Genomic DNA, 20,286 nt, shown 5'->3' with positions numbered 1-20,286 from the left:
TGAAAATGCTTTTCAGAAGCTTGGATTTTTTTCTTATACATATCTTCTCCAGAGCAGTTGTGTTCTATAGTTAGAGCTTCTGTGATTTTTTTTTTTTTAATAGGAAATTGGAATTGAAAAGCCATGTTCTCTGTTTCAGGGTTACTTTATTACTCTCGCCTCTTAAAGTAGGATTCATGGCTTTGGTTCTTACAATGTTTGTTTTTGTGGTTAATTTCCATAGAAACACTGAACGAGTTTAATAGAAAAGGACATGTTACTGGATGGTAGGTGATGCAGCTGAATCTAGAGTATGGCTGAATAAAGCAACCATCCTTCCAAAAACTGTTCCAGAAGGTCACTGTCCGGTGTGCTTCTCTCTCAGGCACTACAGACACCACCTCCAACAACACTGCAACCGTGATTTCCACGGCGCCTCCGGCCCCCTCGGCGGTCACCTCCCCCGCCCTGAGCCCCTCCCCTTCCGCCTCAGCCGCCACGTCCGAGGCGTCCAGCGCCAGCGAGACCAGCACCACACAGGCCACCTCCGCTCCTCTGTCCTCTCCTCTTGGGACCAGCCAGGTGATGGTGACAGCATCAGGGTTGCAAACAGCAGCAGCTGCCGCCCTCCAAGGAGCTGCCCAGTTGCCAGCAAATGCCAGTCTCGCTGCCATGGCTGCTGCTGCAGGACTAAACCCAGGCCTGATGGCACCCTCACAGTTTGCAGCTGGGTAAGGTGCTTTCTTACCTGTTTACATCTGAGAAACAACTCGGAGGTCATCCCTAGAGTTACTCATAGGGAATACTTTTCAACACTATCTTAAATGCAAAAGCAGAAAACCTTTAAAGCCATAATCTCTTTGAAATAGGTTGCTCTGTAGTAGCACAGGGACATTGATTGCGGTTGGACTAGAGTTTATATCATCAAAAAAACAAGAATTAGTTGTAAATATATTCTCTTCTCTGTCATTTTTTTCTCTTGCTTTGGAAAAAAGAGAACAAAGTAACTCAAAGAGTCAAAATGACTAAGTTTTACGTTTTGTGTGGACCATAACCATGCTTTGCTTTGTATAAGTGAGCATCAAGGAAAGCAGTAACTTGGAAGCACCATGTAAAGAGTATAAAAAGAATAACACATATTCCCATATACTTCCCACCTGTATTTTCCTTTTTCTTGTCCCCTTGGGTATGTTGTCAGATTAACACATGTGTCTGCGTTGTGGTAATGTCTCTGCTCTTCTGGTCTTTCAGAGGTGCCTTACTCAGTCTCAATCCGGGACCCCTCGGTGGTGCTCTCAGCCCGGCTCTGATGAGCAACAGCACACTGGCAACTATTCAAGGTCAGCAGAATTGCTTCCCTTACTTTACTTTCTCTTTCTTTCCTTAGATGGAAGGAGTCTGCTTTGCTATAGGTGAAAGTGACGTGAAGAGATAGTTGAATTGATAAAGCTGACTACCCTGCGGACCAGGAATGTGTTCCTATAAAAAGCTTTGTAAGAAAAATAGAGGTGTCAGTTTGTAAGAATAGGAAATATGCTTGGTGTGGTGTATTAAGAAACCAGGATGGTACTTGCCTGGCGATCCAGCAGATAAAACTGCGCTTCCGCCACAGGGGACGCGGGTTCCATCCCTGGTCAGGGAACTAACATCCTGCCGGCTGCACAGTGTGGCCAGAAAACCAGAAAAAGAAACCGGCACTTTTATGCTACTATTTATCTTCCAATATAGGCTTGGAGATATTTCTTCCTAAATTTATCTAAATAGTCATCCAAGAACCATCCCCAGGCAAGCTTGACCAAGTAAAACTCCCCAGTCCCCATCCCCGCTCTCAAGAGCCATGTACAGGAAGGCTTTGTAACAAATTAACGTCGGAGGACAGCATGCAGCCTGCAGGAGTACTTCTAATTCCTGTTGGGTTCTGCCATCTATATATCCTCATCATTATAGAGCTTAGATTCTCTTGGATTTTAACATCTCTTTCCCAAGCCCACATGGGTCCCTTTTGGCCTTAGCATGCTATCCAGTCTAAAATGAGTCTAAGTCCACTCATCCTATATATTGAAGAGGCTGCTTTGTTTAGTATTTGAGCTTCATGTTTGAAGATGCTTGCTATTATGTGACTCAGGGAAACACTTTGAGACATCACTATACTAATCTCAGAATTTTTTCTTAAAATAATTCCTGCTTAAATGAGAGTTCTTGGAGCCAAAAACAGTTTTTAAACTGCTAAACTTCATTTAGGATTAGTGTTTCATGGATGATATCTCTACGGTATACTGTGGGCAGTTAGTTCCAAACAAATCCAAAATACCACCTAGATTACCTTACATTATATTGACTTTCTCATTGACTAAATCATATGTGAAATTGCTTCCTGGTTAGATCTGTAAAGCTTTTGTCATAAAATGATTTCTTTTTGGAGTAAGATTTGTGATAAATCACTTTTTCTCTTGCATTACAATGTGTCTCTGGTCTGTGGTGATGCTAAAAAGACCCAGCTGAGTACCGAACTGGACTATGCCCCTAAGCCTGGGGTCTCAGAGAATGCCAAGCTGCACCCGGACTCACTGTTCTGTACTCATTGTGTGATCATGTCCAAAGTCAGGGACGTTCCCTCAGTTCCTCTTGCTTTTTTTAATTATGTAAGAAATCAAATTTTTAATGCCCCTAGGAAAAACCCTCAAATATACATGTGAGGGTGTGATTATATGGGTGAGGGGATTGTTGTGGGTTTTCAGATACAGGAAAAAATAGTCTTTTGAATGGAGTTAACTTTAGTCAGTAATTTTAATTAAATCAAAATTATTGGATTTAACAAATATTTCTGGGTAGATGAAATAAGTTGAGATTTCAAGATAAAAATATAACTCTGATTCTCTTCTCTCCTATCCTGTTCATGCTCATTAGAGTTTTCAGTCCTCTAGGCTCTTTTAAAATTATAAATAATCTTTGGTTGGTAAATTATAGCACTGTGATTAAGGGGGAAAATTCAGCTAAGGGATAAACTTTTTTCATCGGGGTTGTAGGAACGCTTAGGACGTTTGATGCGTTCTTTGTCTTCTCCAGGCTGATACTAACACTCTCCTTCCTGCCTGTTTCCGGGGGTTTGTCTGTAGCTCTTGCTTCTGGTGGCTCTCTGCCAATAACGTCACTGGATGCAACTGGGAACCTGGTGTTCGCCAACGCAGGAGGAGCCCCCAACATCGTGACCGCCCCTCTCTTCCTGACCCCTCAGAACCTCTCTCTGCTCACCAGCAATCCAGTTAGCTTGGTCTCTGCCGCTGCAACCTCTGCAGGGAATTCTGGACCTGTAGCCAGCCTTCATGCCACCTCCACCTCCGCTGAGTCTATCCAGAACTCTCTCTTCACTGTGGCCTCTGCCAGCGGGGCTGCCTCCACCACCACCACCGCCTCCAAGGCACAGTGAGCTGGGCCGCGCGGCGCTGCTGGCAGAGACTGAAACACGTGATGGACTTCCTGTTGCCATGTTGCAAGGGCAAGGGAGAGGAGGGAGAGAAGAGAGGAAACACATGGCGGAAAAAAGAGATGGAGATGGGACAGCAAATTTGCCTAATTTTTTAATAAAACACTGTCTTTTCAGGATTGCTTCATGGATTGGAGAACTTTCTAACCAAAAATTAAAAAAAAAAAACAAAAAAAAAAAGGCAGAAACAAAAGTCAAAAACAAACAAAAAAATAAGTGAAAGGACTACTTATCATTTCCAGCAGTCATGATGACGAGTTAAGGTGGGTTACCAATTCCGACATAGGAAGGGGATTTCTTGTTTGTCTAAATTTCTTTTTCTTTAAAAAAAATCATTTCTATGGGTCTGTTGTACAGGCCATTAAGTCATAACAAGGTGTTTATAATCATATCAATTTTGTTGGGGGTTCCTTTCTTAACTGGTACAATTTAGGCAGGCCTGTATTACTGTATCTCTATTGTTATTGTTGTTATTGTTTTATATATATATATATATATAGTTTGGACATGTTTATCTCTCGCTCCTGGATCCTATTTCAGCGAGCTCCCACACTGTGGGGTGGGAGGGCTTTAGGGTGAGAGGGGACTTACGCTCTTAACTGCGGGGAATGTTCTTGCCGGTTTCCTTATCCTTGATGACTCTTACAGAGGTGCTAGAAAATTATTTTCTTTTGCCACTTATGCAAGAGGCTTGGTGCAGAAGCTGAAGGCAGTGTGTGCAAACACTCCCACTCCACACACGCCCCCTCCCCCCCATCAGGTGGTGCCTTTGGAGCACTTTTGTGTAGGAAGGAATTCCTGCTGAACTGTAGCTCTCACTCACCCCAGATCATTGACCTGAGGCCCAGATCCTGTGGTGCAACAGTGCTGCTTTCTGCTACTTTCAGTGGAAACGGCTGTGCGTGTTGCAGGGCAGGATTTGGTTCCAAAGAGCAAAGACTACTGCAGACACCTGACTTGGTGGTTCTCCTGATTTCTTATCTCCTAAAATGCTCCTACTGTCGGTGTGTTTGTTTGTTTTTTCCACTTTGTGGAAGTTTTTCATCCAAACTTCCTTTAACTTACTTGGCAAAGAAGAAAATGAAACTGGGAACCTTTTCCCTTCTTTTGTTTATTGAAGGAACTCTACCAGACTATTTTTCATTGGTTTGGATCACCCAAAGAGGTGTGATGAGAAGAGTGTGAGGTTACCACGTTTTCCTCCAGCCACAGACTTCCTTTTCAGTAGATGGCTTATCAGTTCCTCTAACCCTGATACTCTCCTTGGTTCTCTGACTGGAGAAGGCACTAATTAGCCAGATACGGGATCTGTTGAACCTTTGAAAGACTTTGAGCAGGAACTTTGTACACACCTCACGTGTCTTCTTGGTTTGTTAGTGATGCTCCTGCTAGGTAGGTCTAAATGGCAATACACATCTCTTAATTCATTGTAGAAGGCAATTAGCTTCTGTAATTGTTTTCAGGGTGTTTCTAGACGATGTCAATGAGCCTATGAAAAGGAAATGTTTATAGGAGATGAATAGGAATGAAGGTTTCCCTTCTCCAGGAAGGGTAACCTGGAGATTGGATTTCCCTTTTTGTCAGTGTTCTGTTATTATAGTATCTGTATCCAAAAAAATTCCCAAAGACTGGATCGCTGCAATGCAGCTCATTTGAGCTCCCTTCTTACCGGAATTAAAGGTTCCCGCCTGGCATCTGTGGGTGCTTGTGTGCATCTCCAGTGGTTCCATGACTGCACTTTTTTCCCCTTCGAAGCTTGGGGCTGAGAGAGAGCTTACAGGTGATTTTTCTTCTTCTTGCTCTGCTTGTGTCCACGAGGGAGCTTGAATTCTGTGTATTTGTCTCAGTGTTGGGAAAGGCAGTGATACAGACACAGTGTGTGTTTTTGTTTGTGATCATTCAAGTTGGAGACAGGCATATTATTATTAAAAGGCCAGAAACGTTTTAGTTCCCTTGTTAATTTTTCTTCTGTTTCTTTTGTCTTCCCATTTTATTTCACAAAGTACCCTTCACCTTCCTAAAATCCCTCTAAAATCAGTGAACTGCAAGCAGGGAAACGATAACAAATGTCCATCCACCGTTTTTATGTGTGGTATGTTTTTTTAATGTTGTTTTTTTTTTTTAACTAAGCTTGAACCAAAGTCAATTTTTAGCAAGCTGCTGTACTAATGGACTAGTTTATATCGTGCAGTTCAGACACATTGAGGAGATAGATGCTACTGACAATTTCTTTTTTTCATTTGTCTTTATTAATTTTATATAAAAGTTGCTGCTTGTTTTTAATCTTTTATGTTGGTAAATTGTAATATCCTCTGGGCAGACATTAACTTGATTTTTTAAGTAGTTTATTTAGTTTGGTGTGTAAATAGAATGGCAGTGTCAGTTACTAATTTTTCTCCTCTTCATCCCTCTGTTTCTCTGATGTAGTTGAATTTAACCTTTTACCCTGAGTTGACGTCTCTAATTTTAGTCTGTGCAGATGATTTTAGGGCTGTCAGTTATACTGTAGCTGCCCATAGGGATGGGTCCCTCCCTTGGGAGTGGTAGGTTAGGAGGAAGGATTCAGGGAGGAAAATGCTGATACCCACCAGACTGGGTTAGAGGTTGTAGCATTCATTTCCCAAATCGCTACCAAAGGAAGTGTTGAGTCCCAAGGGACTCAAGCCCAGTGGATTAAGAGGAGGAGCAAGGAAAGGCCGTGTTTGTTTGTTTCCCTGTGTGGCTCAGAAATACTCCCTCTCCGAAATAAGATCACCAATAGACTTTCATATTAAAAAAAAGATACTCAGCTTTAAGTGTGAGTACAATGGTCTTCTATTCCCTGCCCTGTCTGTAGTGTCTAATCAGTTTGGGATAAAGGGATTCTGCCTTTGTGTGGGTATGAGTGTGGATCACTTTGTGAGGATAAACTTTAAACCAGCATAAAAACCTGTGTTCGAAAGAAGAAATATATCCTTTAGACAAAGGTAACTCTTAGAATTTTTCTTTTATTCTCTTATTTAGGAAACAAGTTGTGAAATGTATACACAAAACACTAAAACAGCTTGTTGATGGGTGTTTAACTTAAAATTGAATCCCCGTCATCATCCCTAGATTGTCTACTGACCATATTGCTTGATGACTCAGCCTTTAGTCCTTTTTTACTTTGTATCATCTTTTTTATCATCTCAAGAAATGCTTTGAATCTCCTAAGCTAAGGTACTCAGACTTAACTTTTAGCCACCTTATATGGGAGAGTCTGGAAATTAAGGAGTCCATTTGGCCAAAAAGAAATGTTTGGTAGAGTTTCTGCGCTTCTAAGAGAAAAGACCAGGTAGGTCATCACAGTTCATTGTGGTCCTTCTTTGTTTTCCCCTTAATCTTTATCCAGGTTTTATTTTATCCCTGAATTTGGTTAACACATGTTAAGCCAAAGACTAATTCCAAATGCATTTATAGTGATACTATATTTGCCCATGGTAATGGGCCCTGCCTGGGGAGTGATGAATGTAATTGCTTGAACCCTGCTTATCACAGCCAGGGCAGTTTGGTTATAAACTTTCTTTGTACCCTGTATAAATCTAAAGGACAGAGGAGAAAGACCTAGAAAAGGGCTTCTCAGAAGAACAATATTATTGTTCTTGAGTTAAGAAATATGTTGAGTGCTATGTTAGTTTAAATGTTTCTGAAGTTATATAGGCAGTCTTTTAGAATTAAAAAAAAAATTGTTCCTATCCATTTATGACTTGATATAAAACACACTTTCTTTTATTTATTTGTTAAGAAAGATCAATACCATCCCAGTTTGCCCAACTTACTACTAGAGAAATGGAACCAAAGGCATCCAACTTTGATTTTGTTTAGGGCCATACTGATTTGTACCTCATGGTAGCATTATTAGAAATTAGCATTTTCTAAAAGGGAAAATAAGATTAATTAAAAGATTTTTAGCGAGATTATCTTGCCAATTTATTCTACACAGTTCATCCATCGTTGGGAAGAAAAGCACAGTTATACCTCTCTCTTACGTTATTTTGTTCTATTACCCCTCATTTATTTGGTGGGAGAGAAGGTGGGAGAGAACCGTGTCTATATATTATGCAGAAGCACAGATACTTGCTTGACACAATATTTAAATTCAGCCCAATCTTTAACGTTAAATTTTCTATTTAAATTGCTGGGAAAGCTGGATACGTTTGCAAATCCAGGAAATTAATGTAGATGTTTAAAGTTGTAGATCCTGATAGTAAACATTGCAATTAGTATATAATAAACACTTGGCTTACAAAACAAACTCTTTGTAGTTCATAGTCTAAAGTTGTTCCCAAACCATATCACCCTCACAAAACTTTCTTTACCAAGACAAAAGTGAAATCATTACAATAGGAAGAAACGAGAGAGAATGGACAGGGAGCTGACTCAAATGGGCAAGAATTGATGGATTCAGTTGATCATAACCATTGTGAGTTTCTTTTTGTATGTGTGTGTGAAAAGCATTTAGTTTAATCACAGCCCTGGCCATCTATGCACACAGTACAAACATGAACTTGGACAAAAATAGGATAAATAAATTGCTTTCACCATTAAAAACTAATACTAATCCTGTTCTACCATATACTTTTCTTAATCTAAAGAACTTAAATGGAACACCCCTGAAATTTTCAGTAAGATATTCGAAAGGATCCAGCCAGAGGGCAGGGAATATGTCTTTTCTCAGTTTTCCAGTTTATACCCAGATTTCCATATGATTTGTGAAGTTGCTTTCTTCTGAACATCCTTATTCATGAAGCAGTTCCATGTGTAGGCTCTTCTACCCTCAGCCTTTGCTTAAAGCAGTAAACATTCGTGGATTTTATGTTATTCTGTGATCTGGATCTCCTTTCCTCTCTTCCTTTTCACTTTGAATGGTGATACCTTAATCCATGAGGATAATGCTGGTGGGTAACAGCTAGCTTCTGGCACCTTCATAAAATACCTCAGCATAGCTTAGCATTGTTACAGAGCTGGTTTAAACTAAAAACCAAATAAATAAAAAGGAAAAACTTTATAAATAGTGGAAATAATTCTAGCTGTAGCATTTAGTTGAACTAATGTTTATTATGATTGATAAACATGACTGATGCTATATGTATTTGGGATCCTGTTTATAGGTTACAGTTTATAGGGTTAGGGAGGGGTGGGGGGAAGAGAAGAAGGTGATTATGTTAGAAGGAAAACATTGCATTGCGTGTGTGTGTGTGTGTGTGTGTGTTTCCTTATCTCTGTCTTGCCAAAGGAAACTCGATCATCCCTGTGTTTGGGTTTGGGGTTTTTTGGCCTCTCTAAGGTCTGGGCTGCAGTGCAGTGTGCGGTGGCTTGCAGGTTACACATTTGTTATCCAGTTCAGGGTCCTCAAGGCATTTCTATCCCTTCCTGTGGCTGCCTGGGCCCCCCAGACCCTGCCAGGCTCTTCTGATGATTCATTACCTCTCATGTAGCAAGAGCTTAAGAGAAGGATTAATGTGTGAATGTTGGGGTATGTAGTTGAGAAATAGAGACAGAATTAGACAACACCCTTTAATTTGGAGAGGAAAAGAGAAATGAGTGATTGATGCATCTTAATCTTAGGAAATTAAAGTAAAACATTTTTTTGTCACCCTGTGTCACATTATTGAATGTTGTGCGGGTAGCACAGCAGTTTAAAACCTCACTTCCTTTTCTCATATCAAGGCGAATTCTGTCTTGACCAAAAATGCAAACAGAAGAAAACCAGATCAAGAAGTTGAAAGCCAACCAGCTCACCCGACACGTGTGATGGTGTGACCTTTAGAGACTGGTTAGTGAGACTGCCGAAAGTATTGTTCTTGGTGGGCTGTCTTGAATGAGAAATGATGCTGGTTTAGGAACAGTTAAGAGCCCTTTCTGGCCAGACTGTGGGACAGACTTGCTTGGCTTCCCAAGTTCAGATATAGACTCTGTGTCCAGAAAGGCTGTTTTTCAATAGGTGACCCTTCTCACAGAACCTAAGTGGGGTTCCGTTTGGATACCAAAGACACTGCATTGTTTATTCTTATGTTTTCCACACAAGCAGCAGAAATAAGGACAAAAAGCTGAAATTTGGAAAAAGCTTTACATTTGTCTCTCTACTTTTCCTCTCCCCTCTCTTCTTCCACCTCTATAATCTCCACTTTTTGAAAGAAGTCTTGTTGGTCATCCTAGCTTTGGGAAAGAGATTTATTTAGTTTCACTCTGCTGGTTCTGTAAAGATGCATAGAGTTGCTCAGTGTGGCAGTGATATTCTTGGAATTGCTGGGAAATTTAGAGGGAGTGTGGCAAAAGATGGGAGTAGGAGTCTTTTATTTCCCTTTATCCAACACTTACAGTGAGAACAAGTACCACCAGTGTGAGTTCAGATGCTATTTAGTTGTTCTGTCACTTGTAAAGGATAAGCATTTTTAAGAGCAAGAGTACATGAAGACCCGAAAGACCTTCTTTTATTCTTCCGTAGAGCTGTATTGTTACTGAATGTTTCTACGTATGGGCTCTAGAAACTTGAGTAATTCATTGTTTTGGTTTACTATTGATAAGACACAGAAAATGGGAGAGGGAAAAGAAACTTATTGTTTTTGATATTCTATCAAAAAATGATCAGGTTGCAGAACTTCATGACAGCTTTACCAGTAATCCTATTCTGGCATTATATAAAAGTGATATTAATATTATGTGACTTTTCAAAGTACTAGATAGGTCAGGAAGCAGGTAACAGGACTATTAAAGATAACAGCACTTGAAACAGTTGTGGAAAGACAGACCATACGTGACGGACCGCCGCTGTCGCAGAAGCAAAGCTTCTGGGGTGGGCAGGGCCGGCCCCGTAATGATTCTTTCTGACCCTGAATCAGCCCGTTCTGTACAGGACCGTGCCACCCAGGGTCACTTTCCAGTTCAAACCCAGGACACTGTCAAAGTTCAGACCCCAAAACTAATTTTCTATTAAAAAAGCAAGCAAAATATTGAAGTCTGATGCAAAGTTCCCCTGAGGTTGGTTTGTTTACTTGTTCATCATTGTTTTGAGCCAGCCACAACCTCACAAAAGCAGCTTAAGGCTTCTTTCGTGACTTGGCAGTGACATTGAGCTCTCTCACGTGATATGAGAAGTCTGCAGGCAGACAGTTGGGTACAGTGTTGTTTCCAGGATAAGACGTCCAAACACTTCTTTAAAATTGGGATCTCCTTCGAATGGAAAAGGGCAGAGCCAAGGGGAGAGAAGACTCTGTGCTCCTACCTGGTCCCACAGGGTCTCTTAAGTCTGAACAATAGCACAGGAAGGGAAAGCACTTTGAGAAGCAGAATGACAGTCCTGTTAGGAAAGGCTGTGGTTGTAGGCAACTGGAAGTGCCTACAATCAGAATGTCTTTGGTTCTGATCCTACACAGTTCTCCGTAAGGCGTAGACTTTCTGAGAGTAGAGTGGACCAGCCTGGTTGTGTTTAAAACTGCAAACAGTTCAGAGTGGGGGAAGGAGAGAGCCTAAGACTTGTTGTAACATTGGCTTTTGAGAGCGTAAATAGTGTGTCTCCTGAGCGCGGGTAAAAGGGAGAGACCGCCTTCTTCCAGCTTCTTACCTTTGCTTGAAGGGGCCTGTGTGCATTGCTCAGTCCACAGGAGGTTTCATTCCAAGGAAATGCCCTCGCCTACATTAGCCTGTAGTTCAGTCCCTGCAGCTGTGGCGATGGCAGAAACGAGGTGAGTAAGTGTGGGGGTTTCTGCCCACCACAAATCCAGGAGCTATCGTATACCTCATTTCTAACTCGTGACTGAGTAACATGCTTTAACTTTCTCTCACCCCTACAGAGTTGCCAAGTCTGCCCTCCCTCTTCTGAGTAATGTTGAACTCTGGCCTATAGCATCATGGGACCTGTAGCCTAGGGTGGGACTTCCCAAAGCCTCTGAACGTTGCTGCTTTAAAAGCTACTGCAAGCTGAGGGCAAATTGCAATCGTCTCTTTCTTTTTGTTGCAAGGGGTCTTCCCAAGACTCTTTAACATCTGTTCCCCGCCACCCTGCCCTTAGGGGCTGGCCAGCCCTCCCCACACCCCCAGCCCCCACCACATCTCTGACTGCTGGCCACACATCACCTCCTGTACTTGCCTTCTCCCTGGTAGGGAGAGGTCATCCCCTTCCCCTGTGAGGCCTCAGGGTTCTGCTTATTTTCAGGACTTTGGGTGGAAGGGAAGACACACCAAAGGCTCCTTTAACCTGACTGCTGCGTATACATTTCACTTTTTTCCTTTGACATGACCAAAAAAAATCCAAATATTTAAGTTTTTATTATTATTAATATTATTATTATTATTTGACAATCTTATATCCATTGGGCTGTCTAGAAGCTGCATCTCCAGCCCTTCACCTTTTCTTTGAATGTAGTTCCCAACCTTCAATTCCCACCCCCGATGTTGAAAAAAAAAGCTTTGCCAGGTCTTACTACTGCTGCTATAAGCCAGGGGAGGGTGGTTTCTTTGTGTTGTTTTGCTTCATTTTTAAAATTTCCAGCCAAAACCAAAGATTTTTTAATGATTGTATAAACTCAAAACAAACAAAAAAACCAAAGAAAAGGGAAGTCTTCAGCATCAATCCAGTCTGTGGCGTCCTGGCATTAAGAGGAGGGGGCCGGGGTGGGGAGGTGGGGCCTCTGACGGTATTGGAAGGGCAGGGGGTCTGTTTTCCACGTTCCAGGTTTACAGAGGCAGATGCTCAGTAGCCTTGACTCTTGCCAGCTTGTGAACATGCCATGGAATAAATTGGCATTTCAGATTTTCCAAAACAGTGGGCTGAAGCCCATCACCATGATAACACACCCTATAGTTACCACGGTGATCCACCCCTACAACAGCCGTGGTCACCACGGGGGTTTAGCAGAGGGACTAGGATGGTTGGGGGTGCTGCTGGGCGCCCATGGACTCCACAGAGTGGGGGAAATTGAAGACACTGGTGCAGGATTGGCTGCTCTGCTGGGTGCTTTAACCTCTGGGGCGGTGCTGGCGGGTGAATACACGCCAAGTTGCCCTTCTGAGCCTTTTCTCTCTTTTCCTTTACTGGAACTGCTTGGAAGTGGCTGTCCTGTTTGTGAGAAAACATGCAGAACGATTATCGAGCTTTCCATTTCTCCTCATTGTAACTTGTTTCCTTTTGCAGCACCACTGTGCGACTATGCAGTGTATTTCACAACCTTTTGTGCTAGGTAGATGCCTGTGACTTTTTAACTTGGGGGGTGGGGGGTTGCAAATGAAGGAACTTTTTACATGGATCTTTTTAATCTCAGTTGATTGGGGAAGGGGGGGATTTGGTTTTAGGGTCATACAAGCTCTATCCCAAAGCAAAATCCAAATGTTAATAATATTAGCCTGATGCAGATACCAAAGATAATTTCTTTCCTGCAGAACCTTAGACTTGTGTATTAAGTACGATTACCCAGCACTTGCATTAGTCTAACCTCAGTAATTCCAAAGCTTAGATGTATATTTTGGTATATTTCTGGGATATTAAAAAAAAAAAGTCATTTCTTGTTTCAGTGTAATGCTCTTAAAGTCATAGCATGAAAATAACTGTCCTATTCTTAGTAGTTTGAATAATAGTATTTTTGTATGTTTGGGGTGTGTCTCTGTATGTATTAACATAACAGTTTTCACTGCCTAGGTGTTCATAATAAAAAAGAAAACAAAAAAGTTCTGAGTGTACATAATATTCAGTAATAAACTTCCACTGGGTTCAATTTGGATTGAATATTTGCTGATTACCAATCCCACCTGGGATTCCGTTTTGTTTTAAGGAGACAGTGATCGTGTTTTTCTAAAGCTGTTTTCTTTCTCTCTGTCTTTAAATATCTTAACTTTACCACCTTTCTCTTTTCTTGCCTTTTTTTTTTTTTTTAATATTGATTCAGGGGTGTTTTTCCACTGTTGTCAAGGGAGGAATACAAGGGGAAATTGACTCCTTGGTCTCCCCAAACTTTTTGTTTTATGTACTTAACTTTAAAATGTGAGTTTGAGTTCTCTTTTGTGGAAACTTAAGATGTGGTGTAAATGATTTTTTTCCAAAATTGTCCAGCAACTTTAATGAGGCAGTGACAATTCATAAGTAGTTTATTGGGAGTCCTTCTACATTTCTGCTTAGATAACTACAGTCTGGGTGGCTATTGTATAGCCTCACTGTCCCAGCATACCTAGTTAGCCATTTCCCCTCTGATAGGAATATTTCATAAGAATCAACTGATAACTTGGAGTTCAGGACCTCATTATCTGGGCCCTTGGGAAACACTTTTTCTTGGTTTTGAAAACCCGAAACACAAGCAACTTCACATTTGGGGGAATTAGCTGGTACCTCCTGAGGCCTGAGGAGGTGGTGGGGAATATGAGCGGTGCTGTCTCTTTAAAAGTGCCCTTTATAGGATCCCCTTCCTGAGGCTGCCTACAGGGGCTCTATAGGCTTGGGAAAGGTTGTGTAGGTGACAGTGAATCAGAATGAAATGGTAGATTTTGTGTAGATGCATTTGTCTGCTGTAATTTTTTATATATATTAAACTTACTGTAACTGTACAGTTCATTTCTGTTGTAAAACATCATTAAACCATTTTCCAAGTGTTTTCACATTGTTTGGGTTTCTCTGAAGTTGTCGTGTTGGTATTCTGGATGCTTCACGTATTCCCACACTACTCCCCTAAGCCTTCCAACTTATTTTTTCCAGCAGGTGCTCTCAGGAGCCCCAGGGTCCCTGTAAGCACGCTGGCTCCTCCCCCACCCTCACCCACCTCTTGCACACTTCCCCTTCTGCTCCATGGGGCCCTGTGGCCACCACCGTGCCCCCTCCCCAGGCCCTAGTGGTTTTCCAGGACCCTGAGTCTGGAGGCAGTGGTCTCCTTCAGGCCTGAGGACTTTGTGTGATCAAACACACAAGCCCTTGATTGACCTGTGAGAGAAATCTTCAAAACTCCCCTCTCACTGTGTATTTGACTTCAGAACTGGCATTGAACTTGACTTCTTCCAAATTGATTGTTTAAACTGCCACGTGCCTCTAGCATTTCTTGCCAGGTCCTGAACACTCAGTCTCTGGTGTCCTCTGAAGGGCGGTAATCCTGAATTTGGCCTCTCCTTCTCCTGTCTGATGGGTCACAAACTTAGCTCCCTCTGGCTTCGTATAGCCAACATTTAGTGTCTTAATGCAATTAGTTGACTGCCTAAAAAGGAAAATTGGAATCTCAAAATGAATTTCCCAGAGAGAGGGAACTTCAGCCTGTTAACCTTTGGGAGGTGTCCTCTTTAACTAGTGTGTATGAACTGAATCTGTGCATCCCCTTAAATGAGGAGTCAGAGATTGAAAGAGAGCTCGCACTATGGCCTCAAGGTATGCTTGCTGTCCCGAAAGGGGCCCAAATGGAAGACAAATACTGTCTCTTTTCTCCCCTTTGTTAAGGAATGCCTCTCTCTTTCCCAGTCCACCCTGTCTCATATTTATACCTTGCTTTTCAGTTTGTAAAGTTATTTTCTTAAAACAATTTTAATATGAGTCAGCTATTTGGTAGAGACAGCAGCAGGCTCAGAAGCATGAAAAGGACTTCAGGAAGCAAAACCCATTTGTCACAGGCAGATCTGAGGATAAGCACTGATTTCCACCTGTCTCCCTGTAGTTCTTTGTGAAAAGCTTATGTTCTAACCCGCTCCAGGGTTATCTGCGAAGCAAATTCCTCATGAAAGGATGTGAGTTCTCTTATTGCAGCCTTTTCTCTGACAACTAGGGCCACTCGCATCTTGATCTGGGGCTTTGTCCTGCCACTTCATCCCCTCCATCCTCTCCCACTGGCCTTCTCCGTGTAGTTGTCTTGCACAAAGTCCAGTGAGTCCTATACCCCAGCCACCCTGGGCAAGCTCCTGCACCCATAGCTTACAGCCAGCTTTCCTCCTACTTCTTGAGTCAAAATCTTCACAGAATTAGGTCAAATTCTTATTTTCAGGCCAGCCATATGGGTCATACACAGCCTATATGAAACTTAGCTGACCTTAAAACTAGGTATGAGGTCGAGGCTTACTCATGTTGACTAACAGAGGGAAGCTAACTTCAGTTTCTAAGATGCCCCATAAGATGATGAAGCCGCAGCAGCCAAAAAAGAGCTGTCACTTTTCTTTATGCACTGCAGTCAGTGGGCGAGCAGCTGAAACAACATGGTATAATTTGCCCCATGACCAGGTTACAGAATTAGGGTTGAGTTTTCAGCCATTCTGTTCCACCTCAGAGATCTTTTCCTTCCACAAACCCTTCCACAGCTTCTGTACCTTGGTGAGCTCTGTCTACACCCTTTCATCAGCGGCCACTCATCCCTGCTTCTGCCTGAGGGTCCCATGTGGATCACAACACTGCAGCGTGATGCAGAGTTCTTTACATGGTGTGGACGAAATCCAGTGACAAGATTTTAAGTCCCTAAGTCTGTGATGATGCTTCTCTAGCCTTCTTGGTAGCTTGCAGTGTGCTAGGTACAGAAGAGGAAGGTGGTAGTTAATACTTGGCGGGTGGAACTCAATTCCCCTCTGAGGCCAGGGTACAGACTGAATGCCTCTGTGAGGTGTCCTGTCTCTGTGAGTTGCCTGGCAGAGAGGCACGTCACTCCTGTTGGAATCCCAAATGCTCAGGGGCTTTTAATAGCCATGGCTTTGCATTTCAATGCCTTTTGAAAATCTACCCAATATTAATTGGTGGCTTCATGAGTTCTTTTAGTTGCTATGTCACGTCCAACTCTTGAAACCCCATGGACTACAGCGCACCAGGCTCCTCTGGCCATGGGATTTCCCAGGCAAGAACACTGGATGGAGTGGGCTGCCATCTTATTCTCCACGGCATCTTCCAATGTCTCCTGCACTGGCGGGCAGATTCCCACTGAGCCATCTGGGAAGGCTTACTGAGTTAGGGCCTTATAAACGGCCACTACAGTTAAGACAAAATACTGCTGGGGACAGGGTCACTTTTGGGGGCAGAATCTGACCCCCAAAATGTTTTTTTGTCCCTTCCCCATACCTTATAGACAGGTTTTGTGCTGTGGCACTGGCGGCTGTTCATGACCCCCAGCACCCTCTCTCTTCCCGACACCCGGGTCCTCGGCTGGCCTCTCTCCTGTTCTCCCACCTGCACACCACAAGCTACTCCATGCTGTGAGCCCTGCACCCAGCGCTCTCCTATCACCTCCCACAGAAGGCCGTGCCCATCCTGACACCGTGTTGCCCCAGGCACAGCCCCGGGCTGGGCCACTGGATGCATCCTGCTCTCCTGCATGTTCCGGGGAACCATCCTGTTCTCTCCCAAGAATCAGCAGTCCTGCCCCCACTGCAGGGGCAGCAGGTGATTCCTTGATGAGTAGATGACCATTAGAGGCTTGACTGTCTAAATGAAGCTCACAGTAAAGCATTTTCACTAAAGGTATTTATTATGCAAAAGAGTAAGGCTCTAGCAAACCAGTATAAATTAAGACCGAGCAGAGTGGGTTTCCATCCATCGCCATGTGCCCTTGTATTACACAGCCCTGTTCCAACAGGTCAGCTGAGGCTTTTTGTGATGCCACTGTCCTTTGGGATCTTTCTAGGTTCGAGCTATACCAAGTCGTCCTTCAAGGCCTTCCCCATGATGGGTTTGTCTCATTCCATGAGGTGAGCAAGTGGCTGCAAAGAATGTGGTCTTGCTTCTCTCGCTGCCGGCTCACCTCGTTCACCATCTGCAATGACACCACTATGTTCTTCCATCCCAGACTCTTCACAGCTCGCTTCCCTGTGAGAGTGTGGGCTGCTTGAGGGCAAGGCTAGGCTTACTCATCTCTCGGTCCCAAAAGAGGCCCTGGCATACAAGTTCTGCCATGAGGAATGTACACTCGATTGCAGGAGGGCTCCTTCATGCCCCTCCCCAGGCCTCTGGCTCCCCTGCTCCCTTCCCTGACCTACCAGTACCAACTGCTACCTACCCCACCTTCCCCTCTGCCCGCTTCCGGGCCCAATTACCAGTTACATTGAAATTAGGGGGTAGGGTAACAACTGAAGCCAAATTTACAGCAGGAGCAAAGCTACTCAAAAACGGACAGAACAGTACAGGCTGTTAGGACATGCACTAACATTTGCGGTTTCTCTGGGGACTTTACAAAACACCCTGAATTCAGTTGCGTTTGAGAAGGAGGAGGCCCGACTCCCAGGTAAGAGCCTGGAGCTGCAGGGAGTAGGGCCTGCCCAGTCCCCAGGAAACCAGAAAACCTCAGAACATGCCGCGTTCACAGTGGACTCTTCAGGAAGCACATGGGGATGCACACTTTCACGGCGTCCAAGGACAAAATTCTGTGTGAGTTTGGAACTGGGTATGACCAAATGTTACAACTTGAAGCATCCCATTCATAAAGAGAAATACTTGGGTGGTGGAGAAATGTGAGTGAACTAGGTTGTAAATGCTTTATCCTGTATCTTTAACAATCTAGGCGTCTACAGGTCTGGCCTGTGAGTGCTGAAACTTCAGGAGCTGTTAGCGAGGGGGCAAGGCTTGCATGTGGAGGGCGTCATAGGTGTCCTTGGTGGCCGTGCTGAGTCCCTGGGAAAAACAAATGAGAAAAGAGGAGGAGGTCAGAAGCCCTGTGTGCGCGTGGGCCGGCAGGAGGCCAGCAGGCGTCTGCTGCAACCTGGCCTGCGCCCCCCGCCAGCTCGGCAGCCCGGGAGCTGCCCCGCTGCCACGGCTGGGGGCTCTGTGTTTAGAGAAAGCTGGCTGTGCTCAGTGTACACAGTTCACACTGATTTGCAAAAACTAAGCGCCGGACTACAATAACACTTTCTATTTAAAGTTATTTTTCTTGATTTGTTTACTTCAATCTTCTCACCCACCCTATTAGGTGTGAGGATGAGGCAGAGCAAGGCTTCTGCAAGGGCCCAGAGCAGTGGAGAAAGAGGCAGGAAATGGCTTGTTCGGTGTCCTTAACTCAAGACCACACAGCCTCTGGGCAACTGCCACTTGTCTGCCTTGCCCTGTTCCCCCAGGGCTCCCAGGGCCTCTTCCTTAGAGTCAAGTGATGTGCTTAAAAGGCTGAATCCCAACCCTGCCTCAGGGACTGACTGGAAGAGCAGTCACTACAGGCCTGAATGGGTGCCCTTGGCTTGCCAAGTTCAGCTGTTGAAGGGCTGGCACTGCCAACAAGAAACACAAGGGAGCCTGACCGCGGTCCTGGTTAGATGGTGCCATCCTGGGAAGCAGGACCGGCAGTGTAGACCAGAGGCACCACCAGCTTGCACTTACCTGGTAAAGACCATCATGCCCCTTGCCTCTTCGCCGCTGGTTCTGTGGGAATGAGACAAGAAAAGGCTAGAAAGTCAGACAGTTGGCAGCAGCCTTCCTGCTCAAGGGTCCAACTCGGAGGGCCCCAGACAGAGCTGACCATCTCCTGGCCAGCAGCCCTGCCCAGGGAGAGAAAGGCCCTCAGGTCACTGGTTAGACCTTGGCCTCCGCAGAGTAAGGTGAGGCCGGGCTCTGTGAGGCCCAGGTTTGCTCCACCCGGCGCAGAACCTCATCATATTCTTGGATCTGGGCTGCATGGATGCTGGCCACACTGCCCACTGCTTAGAATAATCCGGCCTCCCTGCAGCTCTCAAAATTCTTGGCTAACTAAGAAAATCACTATGGAGGTTCTTCAAAAAACTAAAAGGATTACCATATGATCTTTTCCAGGCAAGAGTACTGGAGTAGGGTGCCATTGCCTTCTCCAACCATATGATCTTAGAAAACTACAATTCAAAAGGATACATGCACCCCAAACAGGCCAAACAGGGGAGCAACCTAAACGTTCATCAAAAGATGAATGGACAAAGAAGACGTGGTACATATATATGACAGAATATTACTTGGCCATAAAAAAAAGAAATAATGCCATCTGCAGCAAATGGATGGACCCAGAGATTATCACACTAAGTAAGCCAGACAAAGACAAAAACCATATGATATTACTTACATATGGAATCTAAAAAGATTATACAAATGAATTTATTTACAAAACAGACTCACAGACTTATAGAGCAGACTTATGGTTGCCAAGAGGGTAGGGGGAAGGACAGACTGGGAGTTTGGGATTAGCAGATGCAAACTATTATTGATAAAATGGATAAATTATAAGGTCCCACTGTATAGTACAGGGAAATATATTCAATATCCTGTGATTAACCGTAATGGAAAAGAATATGAAAAAGGATGTATATAATCACCAAATCACTTTAATTAACACAACACTGTAAATCAACTATATGTCAATGAAATAAATTTTTTAAAAATTCTCATCTAGTCATTTATACCCATTGAGAACGGCAACTATGTCATGGGTACAAGCTCCAGCTGTAGAGTCTGTTCAAATTCTGGCTCCCCATCACCAGCTACGTGACCCTGGGTAAGTTACAGTAACTTACCCAGTGCCTGGAAGGGCACACATGTCTCATCAGGTTATTGTGGGCGTTAAATGAGACCATCTGCCTGGTAAAGCACGAGCCAGGCCAGCTTCGTGGGCACGCTACATACGCAGTTACAGAGGGCTCAAACTTAGAAGGGTCAGTGCTCTGCGCTCACCATCTGGAAATTCTTAATCGTTTATGAACAAGGGCCCCACCATCCCAAGTGCTAAACATACTTTGACACACATTAATCACTTGACTATTATTAATGGTGACAGATTTTACCTTTTTTTGAAAAGCATAGGCCATTTTAGAATTTAACTTGGTTTTTAATCCTAATGAGCATCAGTCCCATCTGAGTACCTTACATACTATCAAGAGATGACATAGCGGGATTAACCTTTGCCTCTGGTGGCCATCCCATG

At 43.7% G+C, this 20,286-nt stretch overlaps 2 protein-coding genes across 6 annotated transcripts in view; one reads left to right on the top strand and one right to left on the bottom strand.

The window, feature by feature from the left end:
* POU2F1 (POU class 2 homeobox 1) overlaps nt 1–14,065 on the top strand; it is a 213,882-nt gene extending 199,817 nt beyond the window's left edge. For all 5 annotated transcript variants that reach the window (XM_025287424.3, XM_006055503.4, XM_006055504.4 and 2 more), the window contains 3 exons: nt 365–710; nt 1,231–1,319; nt 3,096–14,065. In XM_025287424.3, coding sequence (XP_025143209.2) covers nt 365–710; nt 1,231–1,319; nt 3,096–3,406 — 746 coding nt within the window. In that variant the 3' untranslated portion in view covers nt 3,407–14,065. The remainder of the gene's footprint in view (nt 1–364; nt 711–1,230; nt 1,320–3,095) is intronic.
* Nucleotides 14,066–17,407: 3,342 nt separating this feature from the next.
* Nucleotides 17,408–20,286, bottom strand: part of CD247 (CD247 molecule) — an 83,026-nt gene continuing 80,147 nt past the window's right edge. The window contains 2 exon segments of the mRNA NM_001290969.1: nt 17,408–18,026; nt 18,723–18,764. Coding sequence (NP_001277898.1) covers nt 17,961–18,026; nt 18,723–18,764 — 108 coding nt within the window. The 3' untranslated portion in view covers nt 17,408–17,960.

Source organism: Bubalus bubalis, chromosome 6 (genome assembly GCF_019923935.1).
Source record: "Bubalus bubalis isolate 160015118507 breed Murrah chromosome 6, NDDB_SH_1, whole genome shotgun sequence".
Classification (NCBI taxonomy): domain Eukaryota; kingdom Metazoa; phylum Chordata; class Mammalia; order Artiodactyla; family Bovidae; genus Bubalus; species Bubalus bubalis.
This window is presented reverse-complemented; position numbering and strand designations above follow the sequence as displayed.